Source organism: Pygocentrus nattereri, chromosome 24 (genome assembly GCF_015220715.1).
Source record: "Pygocentrus nattereri isolate fPygNat1 chromosome 24, fPygNat1.pri, whole genome shotgun sequence".
In the NCBI taxonomy this organism is placed as follows: Eukaryota; Metazoa; Chordata; class Actinopteri; order Characiformes; family Serrasalmidae; genus Pygocentrus; species Pygocentrus nattereri.
The window spans coordinates 29,679,981-29,694,980 of NC_051234.1; the positions used below are offsets into that span (position 1 = coordinate 29,679,981).

General features: G+C 41.8%; 1 protein-coding gene across 3 annotated transcripts in view; it reads left to right on the plus strand.

Annotated features, from left to right (window-relative positions):
* The first annotated feature begins 8,262 nt into the window (after positions 1-8,262).
* The window catches only part of ek1 (eph-like kinase 1), a 136,092-nt gene continuing 129,354 nt past the window's right edge, over positions 8,263-15,000 (plus strand). Inside the window, exon 1 of one of the 3 annotated variants that reach the window (XM_037534053.1) lies at positions 8,263-8,447. In XM_037534053.1, coding sequence (XP_037389950.1) covers positions 8,348-8,447 — 100 coding nt within the window. In that variant the 5' untranslated portion in view covers positions 8,263-8,347. Of the gene's footprint in view, positions 8,448-9,806; positions 9,887-15,000 lie in introns of those variants that run through there. The other 2 variants (XM_037534055.1, XM_037534056.1) reach the window with 2 other exon arrangements.

Consider the following 15,000-nt stretch of genomic DNA (forward strand, 5'->3'; position numbering starts at 1 on the left):
CACTATAGACTGGGGTTCAATCCCCCGCCTGGGTCAGCACCCTACACTATACCAATAAGAGTCCTTGGGCAAGACTCCCAACACCACCTTCGCCCACCTGTGTAAAACAATCAAATTGTAAGTTGCTCTGGATTAGAGCGTCAACCAAATGCCATAAATATAAAGCGGAAGTTTCAAAAACAACAAACATAATAGCATAATTTTACTATTTACACTTACTGTTCAAAGAAACGTCTCACATTTTATGAAGAGGTTTGAATTGTTTTGGATAAAATACATCATTTGGAGGCATTTTGACTAATTTGAATTCCTTGGAGTGGAAATTAAAGATATTTAAGAACAAAAGATGCACACGAAGGTAAGACTTACGTATTTTGGTAAATTTGGCTTTAATGAAGCAAGTTTTGTTATAAAAATGATAACAGGACATCAGAGCCAGAATTACTCTTTTAGTACTTTTACTTTATACTTAAGTACATTTGAAGGTAAATACTTTAGTACGTTTACTCAAGTAGAGGTCTAAAGGGAGGAACTTCTACTTTTACTGGAGTGATATTTTACCTTGGGGGTCTCGACTTTAACTCAAGTATAGTGTACTGTGCTACAGTCACATGATTTACTGAGTGGAGTTAGTGAAAACAGCCAGGCTGTGTGGTTGTTGCTGTTTTCAATTAGCATAAATAAGCACTAAATAAAGGCGATGAAATGCTCCTGATTTCACAACAAAAGGAACTGTGATTAAGGGGTCATTTCACAAATATCACAAGTTATCTGTGCGTAAGCAATCGCCCTTGACAACCAGTGACGTAATGCACAGCCATCGGTGGTGCAGAAACACTGTGCATTATTTATAGGAGCAAAGGTCTACCAGAGGATGGAGAAGGACGGAGAGATCAACAGCCACTTCTGCACACACACACCGGTCACACACAAGCAACAAAGCCCAGCTTGGCGTAGGTGAGGGTCTCCTGCTGTAAATGAGAGGCCTGGATCAGTCCTTGGATGAACAGAAAACAGGATGGAGAGGCACATTTAACATCAGCTTCACTTGAAAACATCCTCGTTTCTCATCCACATTCACAAGATCAAGACACTTTTCTGGGTGCCCACATCATGTGACCCACCTCCATCCAATCATTAAACATAATGTCAATAATAAAGACGGCTAGTTTGATAAATTAGTTTTGACATTTGGACTGCTGGCATTGAAAGGTTCACCATGCGAAGTAGGCAAGGCCCCGATCCCTTAATGTCTTATTTTTACCCCTACCCCTTGTTTTTAAAGTGTAACCCTGCCCCTTGGAACTGAGTAATAAGGGGCAGTGGTTGAGATCTTCCCTCTGAAATGAGACCTTCTAATAAAAGAGCATCAGTTCATTAACAGCTACTAGCGCCGCTCTGTAGGCGACCCTGCCCGTCTGCAGTGACAGCAGAGGAGGGTGAAGTTCAGCTCCTCACTGCTGGGCTTTAGTTACATTTAGGGGGAGGGGCAATTAGTTATTATGACCCAACACTAATTCTTCAGTGATGTGAAGCTGAAGTCAGATATTCTCCAGCTTCTTGTTTGAATTTTGCCATTCCACCTTAAATGGAGCAGCAGTTACATTCTAGCACTTCGGTCGTCAGACTATTTAAGATGGAATGGGAGAGTTAGTTAGCTAGCTACCAGGACATCAGCAAAATATTAACCATTTTTATGCTTTTTATGAAGAAAAGCACCATAATACACTGAAACGACATTAAACTAAGACAATACAATGGTTATCTCTTGTAGCCCTAACACATCTCTGTCATAAAAAAATCAGGCACCCTACGTGAACGCGCAAAACTAAGTGGTAGGGGAGAGGGGTGAAATGAGATTGGGCCTAAATATGTGCACAAGCAACCCCACACAACAAATCCACATAGGGAAGTTTCCAGTACCTTGGCGTCCACATCTCGCAGGACTTGTCACGGTCGTGCCACTTCAGCTCCCTGATGAAGAAGCCCTGATAGTGTTTTCACTGCCTCGGATTCTTGAGAGACTTTAACCTGCCCTCCACTGTTTTAAAGAACTACGCCTGCACCGTCGAGAGCATCCTGACGATAAGCATCACAGCACTAAATAGGATAGGCGGGCTCCTCAGAGGGTGGTGCAATCAGCTAACCGCATCATCCGAACAAAGCTCCTGGACCTGCAGGCTGGACCAAAGCCAGGAAGATAGTGAAAGACCTCAGCCATCGCAACAGGACAACAAAGGACTCGTTGCTCTATTGTGGATCCATTTTCTGAAAGCCAACGCAGAGAGATTGAGGAGAAGCTTCTTCTCTCTGCCCATTCAGGCCCTCAACCAGGACAACCAGGCCTATTTATACATATACACACGTACGTAATGGACCACCACCCAACCCCGAAACACCCTACATACACAACACATGCTGCTACATTTATAAGTAATTATAATATTTATATTTATAATCCCTTTTGCTTCTGTTTTTCAGACAGTCACATAAGCATTTCAGTGCGCATTATATTGTGCATAGCTGTGGGTGACCAATGATTTGATGCGATTCTGTTTGAGAAGTGGTGGGCAACATGACGATCATTATTGTGATAAATTAAGTCTCAATACATATGTCTGAGTATATAATTGGTGTCATCACCTCTTCAAGAACAGAGAATGACTGCGTGCATCATAAAAAGGAGATTTAGAGCCTGTAAACATCAACCAGAACAGTAAGAAGTAACTGATTGGATATCAGCCCAGTGTGTCCTTATAGATAGACAGATAGATAGATAGATAGATAGATAGATAGATAGATAGATAGATAGATAGATAGATAGATAGATAGATATAGTAATAATGTCTTAGTATAGTATAGAATAGTAGTATAGTAATAATAATCTCATAAAGTACCGTTTTATTTTCATATATATCGCACAGCTTTAGGCCAACATTCAAAGAATCCTACATTTTGTATTGTTGGGTGGATATTGACAACCTGAAAGCTCAATTGTCTGATTCTCCTGTCAAAATCTGAGGAACAGCAGCTTTAAATTCCACTCCTGGATCTGTGAGTAGTTTACTCTATTAATTTAGGTCTTTCATATAAAACAAATCAATACATTTGTGATTGAGATAAAAGATCAGTTCAACTTTGCTTGATTTGGCTGATGACTGCATCAGTTTGATTTCAGTTCCGTGCAGTTTCTAATGGATTCGTACTTTTCTGAATGATGATGAGCTCATACTTTCACTTACAGTCACATAGTGATATCTATAATCTCTCAAATAGCTACATTTTCATCTTCACATTTAGTCTCTAATTCCTGTTTTTAGGTTTCATTTCATTCTTTTCTACTTTGTAAACCATCTGGACTGTTTTGCTGTTGCTGGCACTTCTAACTGTTCAGCATTATCACTTATTTTAGACCCAAAGGATCCCAAAAAGAGAAGCAGAGTGACTAGCAATGTTCCTTTATTTACATACTGAATAGGAAGCTCTTATTCCGTTGCTACTATGTTACGGAAAACTGAACTCTTAGATGTTCCAAGGTTTAGATTTATGTCTGTGGGCGGTCGATCATTTAAACCTCTGTTAAAGACATACTTGTTTTCTCTGCATTATATGTGTGTTCAACATGGTGGTGGTAGTATGAGGGAAGACTGATGTAGTTGTGCTCTGAGGGGTGTTGCTCTGAGAATTTGGGCTGGAGTTCTTTGCAGCTTCTGCCTGTAGCTAGAAGGCCGGACCCCCTCACAGCTGTAGCAGGACTGTTGCAGAAATGAGGAACAGGGAGGAGATGGGGTGGTGATGGGGACTGCGAGCACTTCATCACGGGAATGGAAGGTGAGGAGGTGAATTTATAGGATGTTAAATTGGAAGAAGGAGGGGTTTCAGCCATGCTCCTCCCCCCAAACTTCAGTCTTATATTTGAACGTTATACCTATAATGTCCTTTTGTTACTAACTGTGTACTCTCGGTTTAATGCGTTCATGTTCTTTGATTCAAAAGCATCCCTGAGCGTGGGAAAGACGCTACATACACGAGCATGTGTGCCCCATCCCTTAATACTGACAAAAAACACGATAACATGACAACATGAAATTGTGGCCTCAGGTGAGTTATATTGACATAGTGAACTAATTGGTCTTTTCTGAAGGTGTAGATGAAGAGAAGAGCAGTGGAGCTACAAAAGCACAGAGATGTACAATTACCTGCACAGCAACAAAATAAGAAATGTTTTGCTTAGCAAACATATCGGCCTCATTTTTTCAAAGCTGTGGCAGAGCCGAGTCAGTAATCAGGTGTGGGTAATGCTGAGGGACGGTGGAGTGGTGGAGACCACTGGTTGCTCCTGCTTTACATGCTTGAGGAAGTCCTGCAGCTACACTGTTAGAAATGAAGGTTCTATGCAGGTACATTTTTCATTTTTCAAGATACAAACAGTGTAAATGTACCTTCAAGGGTACAGCAGTGGTTTTGAGGTCCAATTTTGTACCTTAAAGAAGTTTTTCCAGGTGAAAAGTTTGCATTTGTACCTTTTCATAACCGAATGTTTTAAAACAGAACAGTAGAATAACTGTGCTGGAGCCTATCCCAGCGGTCACAGGGTAGAAGGCAGGATACACCCTGGACAGGTCGCCAGTCCATTGCAGGGCAGACAGACACACATATACATACACACACAGACTGAGGATAAGCTCAGATATAACCTACTTGTTATTCTTTCTATTTTTGTCAGTTACATATTCTCTTTGGAGGATAGCTCAGTTTTAAAGCCTGCAAACCGCACCACCTTCTTTTCCTCCTTCTGTGGCAGGGAATGGAATGCATAGCACGCAGGACACAGACCGTGTCTACTGATCTGCTGGTGCTATCCAAGAGCTACTTCGGTTTTCTGAGTTGTTGCGGCAGCCCAGGCTCATGTTTGAGTCATGTAGTCTGTACCAGAGCCAGTCTAACTTTTCTTTCTGGTAGAAATTCTCTGGTTAGCACAACTGGAACTCCAGCATGACCAAAAAACAGGCTTCTGTCTGCTCCGCTGTCCAGCCTCGTTGTTACTTGTCTCACCTGTGTCTTGTCTGTAGCCCCACCTTCTCATTAGTTCCAAGCATTTCTTGTTTCTAAGTGTATTTAGGCTTCTGTGTGGATGCCGTCTCTTTGTCTTGTGCTGCCTCTGTCACCATTTGTTTGTTTTGCAGTGCTGGTTTATGTTCACTCCTGTATTGTTTTTTATTTGCCTTTGTTGGTGCATAGTTCTGTGTTTTACTCCTTTTTTTCCCCATCATGGGTGTTTCTACTCTACTCACTTCAGCAAATCAGTTTCTGGTCTAAGCCACACGTTAATAAGAACTGGCACTTCTGCCACTTCATCTCCATCATTACACATGGTAGCCACCCCCCCCCCCCCTCCACCTTTGGTTTTCCAGGAAAATCATGGAAACTCTGTTTTAATGTTCTATGACTCAAGACTATTTATTTACTCAGGTCAGTTTCTAAGGTACTGTGACTCGCCTTTAAGTCATTATTTGATCACACGTTATTTGGATGGTCCCCTATAGATGCTCCACAGATACTTTAATCATTGGCAAACCTTCTAGTGATGTTCAGTTGATTATCAAGAACATTATGGTGTGGGTTGGGAGAAGGTGTAGGTTTCGCCTTGAGGTTAGGGTTAGGTTTAGGGTAAGGGATAGCTTTAGGAAACTCTTTCAAGGAGTTTGCCCGATGACCTCTGGGGTAGGCTCCAGCACCCCCCAGCAACCCTGAGGGAGAAGCAGCTTAGAAAATGAATGGATGGATGGACATTATTTTACTAAAAATACTATTTCCTCATGTTTATCTCAGTTTGGGCTCCTCTGTTTGAAGCTACCTTCAAGTCCTGCTCTGAAGTTCCTGCATACGAGTTTAGGGGTCGTAAATATGACTTGATATGTGTTCAAGTTGTTTTGGTCAGAAAAGTGATAGACATGCTGGAAATAATGCACTGTCAAAAATGAGAGGTCAGCTCAACTCAAAAAGATATAGTAACGGACTATATGGCTTTTCTTGAGTTCACTTAAGTTGAGGACACAAGAGTTCACCCAACTCAAACTTCTTAGTTGAGTCAAAAATTCTCTTCATTTTTAAGTTCTGCATCTCAGTTTGGTGGCCAGGACTCCCTACTCGAGTAATGTCCATCCATCCATTCATTTTCTAAGCCGCTTCTCCCTCAGGGTCGCGGGGGGTGCTGGAGCCTACCCCAGAGGTCATCGGGCAGAAGGCAGGATACACCCTGGACAGGTAGCCAGCAGTAAAATAACGGTAACACTTTGTTTGGCTGCTACATTGCAGCTGCTTTGTAAATGCTCAGTATATCTTTAAGTAAAGTTCACTTTAAGTTCAGTTTCCTAAAGCTATCCCTTACCCTAAACCTAACCCTAACCTCAAGGCGAAACCTACACCTTCTCCCAACCCACACCATAATGTTCTTGATAATCAACTGAACATCACTAGAAGGTTTGCCAATGATTAAAGTATCTGTGGAGCATCTATAGGGGACCATCCAAATAACGTGTGATCAAATAATGACTTAAAGGCGAGTCACAGTACCTTAGAAACTGACCTGAGTAAATAAAAAGTCTTGAGTCATAGAACATTAAAACAGAGTTTCCATGATTTTCCTGGAAAACCAAAGGTGGAGGGGGGGGGGGGTGGCTACCATATGTAATGATGGAGATGAAGTGGCAGAAGTGCCAGTTCTTATTAACGTGTGGCTTAGACCAGAAACTGATTTGCTGAAGTGAGTAGAGTGTGTCCTCAAGTTGAGTCGACTCAAGAAAAGCCATGTAATCAGTTGCTGTATCATTTTAAGTTGAGCAGACCTTTTATTTGTACAGTGAGTGTTTTTGTTTACTTTTGGTTTTCTTTCATTGAAGAGTGAGTTGGTATTATATTACTCTTTGTTAATATATTGCTGAAAGTAGATGCTGCTTAAGAGTGAAATGTTTTTATTCAGTTCAGTTCAATTCAGCAGCACCACATGAGCTTTTTGTGTTTGGGTGGTTTCAGCCTTCCGTGTTCATGTGTGTCTGCTGAATTACCAAAATGCAACCAGTTTACGAGACGAATATCCTCAGGAATATTTAAGTTTTTTGCTGATAAAACTCTCAAAGATGGCTCTTTAAGGGTTCTTTAGTAAAGGCAATGGTTCTATTTAAAACCAAATGTTCTAGAACCACCCTGCGATGACCTGGCGACCTATTCAGGGTTTATCCTGCCTTCTGCCCAGTGACCGCAGGGATAGGCTCCAGCACCCCCCACGGCCCTGAGGGAGAAGCGGCTTTGAAAGTGTGTGTGTGTGTGTGTGTGTGTTCTAGAACCATTTGCAAGGTGAAATTGTTCTTCAGATTGATGGAGAATGTGTTGCATATGGTTCTCTTACAGAAGATACTTGTTCAAGGATTCTTTAGTCAAGAAAATGGTTCCATATAGAACCATGAACACTCAAAAGAACCCACTGCATGATTAAAGGGCTCTTTTTATTGTGAATGTGTTCTTCAGATTGATGGAGAATGTGTTCTAGATACATAGAACCTTTTGGAAAAGGGTTCTATATTGTACCAAAAAGCATTCCTCTATTGTTACAAGCCAAAGAACCCTCATTTGGTGCTACATAGAACCCTTTTCCAAATGGTTCCATATAGAACCATGAACACTCAAGAGAACCCACTGAATGATTAAAGGGTTCTTTGTATTGTGAAAGTGTTCTTCAGTTTGATGGAGAATGTGTTCTAGATACATAGAACCTTTTGGAAAATGGTTCTATATAGTACCAAAAAGCGTTCCACTATTGTTACAAGCCAAAAAAACCCTCCTTTGGTGCTACATAGAACCCTTTTTGCTGAGACTATATAGAAGCTTTTTGAAAAAGGTTCTATATAGCACCAAAAAGGGTTGTATTGTTGTGATGCCAAACTTGTAGAACAATAGAAGAACCCTTTTTGGTGGGACCATTTAAAGGTTCTATACAGAACCATACACAGCACGTTCTCCATCCATCTGAAGGACCATTTCACCACGCAGAGAACCATTTAAGCATGTACGTTGTTATATATATGAGTCATGGTTCTAAATAGAATACTAAAGAACCCTTGAGGAACCATCTTCAGGTGCGTGTGGGCTCATCCTGAAAACTGGTGATGACGGGATCCTTTCAAAAGTCGCACGATTTCGCGCACGCGTGCGCACGCTCGCTCTGATTGACAGCGCGCGTTCCCGCTGGATCCTCCTTCCTCCCCTCCGGCGCGCTCCCGCTCGCTCGCTCGCTCGCTCACAAGCCAAGTTTGCGCACAGGGATGCGGGCGCGGAGCAGCCTGGAAAAATGGCTCTCTCCTGGATTTATTCGGCGCCCCTGCTTCTCCTCCTCCTTCTCCACGTCGTTACGTTTTGCCAGGCCTTGAGAAATTATCCGGACAATGAAGGTAAGCTTTAGAACCGCTGGCTTTCTTGTTCCCACGCTTTATCTCCGTGAGGTGGCTGAGCTGAGCTGAGCTGAGCTGGGCTGAGGGGAACCTCGCTGATTCCACTTCACTTTTGAAGGAGTCTCTGTGCGCCGGGACGCGGTGTTCATCCACATATGACGGCTGTTTGGGGTCAGTCAGCACAGCAGTGGGCATTTCTGCTCCAATGTTAATGATATTGAGGCGTTTCAGCCGTTTATCCGGACAGCGCTGGCGAGTGGCTGTGCTGCTGGTTCAGCGTTGGCGCCTGCTGGGTTGACTGAAGCCCTCAGCCTCTCCTCTCCTCACCTTCACTGGAAAACCAGCCAAGTTGACTCATTCTCGCGAGCTCAGGGCTTTAGGGTGACCAAAACAGGCCAAGCGAGTAGCTACCAGGTCAGAAACTCGAGAAATGTGTCCTTTTTTTCGTGAGAATCACTGTTTTTCCACTTTACCTCCGCGCGTTTGTTGAGCTCTGTCGCATTTCCAGAGGGAGAAGTGTTAGCCTGAGCACACCTGTGAGTCTTTTATGGTGAAACTAAGTAAAAGCCAGGGCTTTAAAGAGAAATCCCACTTCCAGTTTTTCTAAATGCCCGCATAACTAGTGTCCGAGATGTAAACAGAGCCATTCAGGGAGGTCTGGAGTGAAACGCTTCAGTGTAGAGGCTGATTTTCCTCACAGTGGTGGTGATAGGAACCAGGCGTCTCTTAGCCATTGTGGTTAGTTACCATACAAAACCAACGGTGAACCGGCACAAGTCCCCAGAGTGTCTGCGTGTAATGTTGATGGTAAAATAGCCATAAATCTGCCACTGAGTTTAATGTGGGGACTATTTCACCCTAGAACAGCTTTCGTGTGTCCATCCACCACCAAACCGTGTCTCAGACATTAGGCTCTCAGGAGTTTTCGGGAATAGCTTTCTGTGAGGGAGCTTTAGAGGTGGATGTCTGGTTCCTATCACTGCCACTCAGCAATCCTCCCTCAGTTTCTCTGCACTGGATGATTTCGCACCAAGCCCCTCTGAAAGACTTTGACTTTGTTTACATCTTAACCGTTTAACTGTGCAGGAAATTTGAAAACGTGGTGTTTTCCTTTAGATATGCCCGTTTTATCCTCCTCGCTTAGTTAGAAGCGTCTCTGTGGGCTTCTACACGCACACGCACCTTTGTATCCCCTAAAAATGTCTTTTGTGCCTTTTTGGCACTGCACATGTTGGTGTGAGGGGGCGTTACGCGTTCACTCGTACATATTCATAAGCCCCTGCTGTCATTGGCTAACGGAGCTCGGGGCTGTGCGTGAAAGCCACGCCCTCTGAAATAGGCAGCCAGGTGTTTTTAATGGAAAATCAGCGCAGCTTTCAGTGAGACATGAACAAAGCAGATGGTCCGAGGATCCTGAAAGAAAATCGGTTGACGAGCAGGTGTCTGACCTCTTTGGACGGTGATATTATGAATATAAAGCACACTTTAAAAACATGGTTCTTAAGTAAAGGCAGTGGTTCTAGTTTCAGCCATGAGTTCTATATAGAACCATTTACATGCTTAAATTGTACCATGGTTGCTTGGTGAAGTGGTTCTTCAGATTGATGGAGAATGTGTTGAATGTGGTTCTGTGCAGAAGCTTTATGGAAATTGTTCTATATCGCCCCAAATGTTATGATGTCAAGCGCATAACAATAAGAACCATTTTCAGAAAGCTTCTACATAGAACCACATAGAACACACTCCATCGGTCTGAAGGACCGTTTTAGAACCATTTTCGAAAAGCTTCTATAGAGAACCATAACACATTCTCTGTCAGTCTGAAGAACCACTTTAGAACCATTTTCAAAAAGCTTCTATCGAGAACCATATACAACACATTCTCCCTCAGTCTGAAGAACCATTTTAGAACCATTTTCAAAAAGCTTCTATATAGAACTGTAACACATTCTCTGTCAGTTTGAAGAACCATTTTAGAACCATTTTCAAAAAGCTTCTATCGAGAACCATAACACATTCTCTGTCAGTCTGAAGAACCATTTTAGAACCATTTTTGAAAAGCTTCTATTGAGAACCATATACAACACATTCCCCCTCAGTCTGAGGAACCATTTTACCACAAAAGAACCATTTAAGCATGAAATGGTTCTATATAGAACTCGACCACTGCCTTTTCTAAAGAACCCTTGAAGAACCATCGGTTTTAAGAGTGTAGGGTGGGCGATGCGGCAAGAATATTATGGTGCTTCGACGTTTTCACGTCACACGATGTTCATCATGATGCTTTGTAGTTTTGCTGAGTTTTCATCAGTTGGACCCAACAAAAAAAAAGTCTGTTAGCGTTTAATAATATTTATAAATACTAAGAATAGAGTTTCACTCAACGTCACACATCTCACTGCACTAAATCCACCAAAATCCGCCCTCTTTATAATGAAACGGTTAGGTGGTCCGTGTTCTTCGAGGAGTTGTAATATCAATATGATCAGAAAACCATATTGTGGCATAATGTGAAGTGATTGATCACAGTAATGATAAATTTCATACCGCATCTCTGCTTAAAGCCATTAGTTCTCTTGTACAGACACAGGCATATAAGACATGCTTAATTCTCGCACATCCCTCCTCCTTCACCAGACAAAATATCAAAGTTCTCAAAGCTGCTCGTCATAAGCCAGATGTTCTCAAGGGTTTGGCTGTAACAGGATGGGACAGTGTAGGGAGCATCGTGCTCATGTTCCTTAGGCCTCACCCAGCACTAGTAGATGCCGCATGCGTGAAGATTAAGGACGTATGAAAGAAACACTGGCATCGGTTGCCGTTTGCTGGGTTTCCGCTTGCTTAGCTGTGTAACCGTCTTTTGTAATCGTTGTCTCTGTAGCTGCTGCAGTGTGTGATGCTGATTGTGTTGGTTTTGTTGATGTGCGCTCCTTGTGAAATCAGCATCAGTTCAGGAGCTTGCAATGCTTGTAACAAACAGCAGGTGGTACCCCTGAGGCTGTGTGTGTGTGTGTGTGTGTGTGTGTGTGTGTGTGTCTGAGAGTGCATGTGTTTTGTGTTTAGAGCAGATAGTAGAGCGATAAGCCCCGTCCTCTGGGGTCTTCTTATGTGTTAATGTGTTTCTGTCTGAATGGAGGTCGCTGGAGTAACTTAGAAAGCAGATGTGCTCTTTTTTTCTCCTTTATCATATTGAGTTGATCATCTCGGCCCGATTGTATTAGTAATCGCTGGTGTGTTTTGCTTATTCATTGAATAATTCTGTTTTTGTTTTTTTTTAAACCCCTTAGACCCCACAAAAAGGCTCGTATGGATTCCTGATGGTTTTCAGAGTTACAGACTTACTAATCATTGTTTTAAATTAAACATTATATCATAAACCCAGGGAAAAGTGACCGTTACAAGCTGATTTCACTCTGAAGGTCAGCCCCAACTCTTTAGTATGAAAACAACACCAAGTCATAGAAATGGAGAGAGCTGTGAGTCCAGGGCTGAAGGGAAAATGGCACTGATACTGTAATAGGCATTGTAGATATAGATATAATGCTGAAAGTACATAATAACTATAATAATAATTTCCAGACATAAAGAATAAAGATGAAATAAACTGATTACAACAAGTAACAATGTAATATAATTTCCTCTAGATCCTACTTGATCATAAAATGCTGAATGACTCTTGGTGTGAGGAAGCTGAGCATTTCTTGTTTGGTCAGTGTAACTGAGGGACTGAGAATAAGTGGAAAGCACAGATATTAGGCTGGTCTAACTGGTATATTTAGGGTATGAAATGCCCCCATAAAGCCTTACGCATTGTTCTCAAGCACTGAAATAACTCAAATCGTTGATATTTTGTGATTTATGTGAGCTTTATTTTTCCCTACCAAAGTCATTTCACTTGCGATGGAACATGTACTTGGCTGTGTTCAGTAAACCAACTACAATTGCTGTGAAAACACATTGTTAAACCAAGATTTTAAGATTTGTGTTTTGAGCTGACATGTCACTGGCTGTGTTTACATGCAAAGATTTTTGCCAATCCGATTTAATACATTCCGATTATGGATTAAAACTCAAGTGTTTACTCTCTACAAGTAATCAGATCCAAAAGTGTAGACGTTACCATGACAACCAGCATCACATGAGTCCAGTCAGAGTGAGATGAGCAGCAGTGAGCAGTGCTTGTTTTTAATTGCTTTAAAATGACGTCAGACTCGGGAAAACGTCCTTCGCATGTCCTTATTAAAGAAGGCCGAGAGGAAGACGTCGTGTTCTGAGACACATAAGCAGGACGTCCGTCCCACCGCCGTCTTTTAAAGATCAGAGCATGAACTTCGTCTCCTCTGCGGACCAGTTTCTGCACGGTATAAACCGTTCGCTATGATGTGAAGAACATGCAGAACGGACTTAAACTTTCCGACTGGGAATGTAATCAGATTCAGGCGTTTACATGGTTATTATTCTGTTTAACGGATAATTATTTACAGGATTAATCACCTCATTCAATCATAGAAATTCTATTCTGAATGGCCTCAGTCGGACTAATCTATTCCAATTGAGGTGTATACATAGACGTGTTGTATTCCAGTTAAGCTATCAGTAAGATTATTAATGGATCATTAAGATGTGTGTAAACATAGCTATGGTTTCTGCCACACTGGAATCCTATGTGATAAACAGCAGCATGTCTGAACACTGCTGAGTGCTAAGAGCTCCCCCTTGTGGAGAATGTTCAGACTGCTAAGCACAGCTTTATTTCATTCAAATTGCGACCTTATCTCTAAGATGAGAACTTGAATATAAAATGAAGAGATTAAAATTTATGTACATTTTGAGAGTCCTTGTGAAATCAGCACTGTTTCAAATCAGAGCATTTTTTTGTGCTGAAGGCACTGTTGAGGTCTATAAGAGACAGCAGCATCACAGGTGCACCACTGACATCCTTCTGGATGTGAAGGTTTCTACAAAGGGGAGAAAAAATGTGATCTCTCCTTTCCATTTGCGAGAGTATTGGCTCCTTTTGAAATATTCCATATAGCCTATACATATATGCAAAGACGGCTTGGACGGTAACAAGATTTCATCGTAATGGATTTTTTTTTCCTCTCATTATTCTGGAACCTATCAAAAAATGAATGCAAACCTTATCTGTGTTGCATTGTACATTCAGGGTAATACAGGCAGGTAGGCTGTTTAAATGACACCTTCATTCATCCGTGCAGGCATTGTCCGTCCATCTCCTCGTCTTGGTGAGTCCCTTCAGGTGCCCCCGTGCTATGCTGCGGCGAGTCGCTCGCTCTCATTAGCTCTCTTTTTGCGAGCATTCCTACTGTGTTTGGAGAGGCTTTCTTTGCCGCCTTTGTTTTCCCTACTTGGCGCAGTGGCAGAGAAATTAGCATGAGAAAAAGCCCTTTTATGCCCTGTTCAGCCGGTCTTGGAGGCCACGGTGAAGGCCTGGGTCTCTCTCTTTCTCTCTGTCTATCTCCTGCCCTGCTTCTGTTCCCAGCATGGACCATGAGGACCTTGAACCAGTCGCCTTTGTTTGAGAGTAGTAATGAAGTCTCTTGATTGGCCTAATCTGTAGCCTTGGTCTTGCTCTCGCACACAACCATTTACTCAGCCCAGCAGATTGAGAAAATAAGGTCTGGCTACAAATGCTTTGAGTGGTTGATGGTTTGCTGTTCTTCTCATGCCTGCTTTTTAGCATTGTGGTGGATTTGGCGAAGATCCTGCACCACTTTAACACTGCTGACGAGACCAGCTGTACTATGATTGGCTTCACTGGGCTTGTACTTGTACATAAATTAATATTTACGCTAAGGTAACGCATAAACGTCATGGTTAGATCATTTAGCTAAACTGCATGACTTACCAAGTTATTTCTCATAGTAGGTTATAACAAAGTCTGAAGATGTTTTTGTTTAGACTAGGAATGCAAATATTGTTTATTCTTTTAACTGAAAATAGATCGTCATTAATCATTGAGTGTGTTTACATGCACTTAATAATCCAACAGCTGCAGAAAATCAGATATTTTCAGTAATATGATCAACGTGTTTGAATGCACTCAAGTAATCCCATAATAGGAAACTCTGGGTTTACATGAGTTAGACAGTAATCAGATTTCTGCTTTACAACCAGCCAATAAACTCACAGAACAACACGTGATGTAAACGTAACGTAAAACTTTTTAATATAAACATTGTGCCACTTTACCTGAAAATATGAACTTACATCATCAAGAAGATGAAGAATATTTAAATCCTTCATTTTGTCAAACATGTATTTGGTTTCGGTGTTGCTCCAAAAGTGTTTTGCTGCATCTCACAGCAATGCTATTTGCTTATTTCCGGTACCGCAGTCTGTTTTCGCACATGCGCAGACTGAGAAATCTGAAAGAAATCAGAGTAACAGTTTGAATGTTATTACTGAGCTAAAATCCAGCCTCTATATCAGATTTCTTAATCAGAATTCTAGACCAGATTAAAGAAATCGAACTGCGCAGTTTACATGACCATTTTGAATAATCAGATAACTGCAGAAATCTGATTTGGAT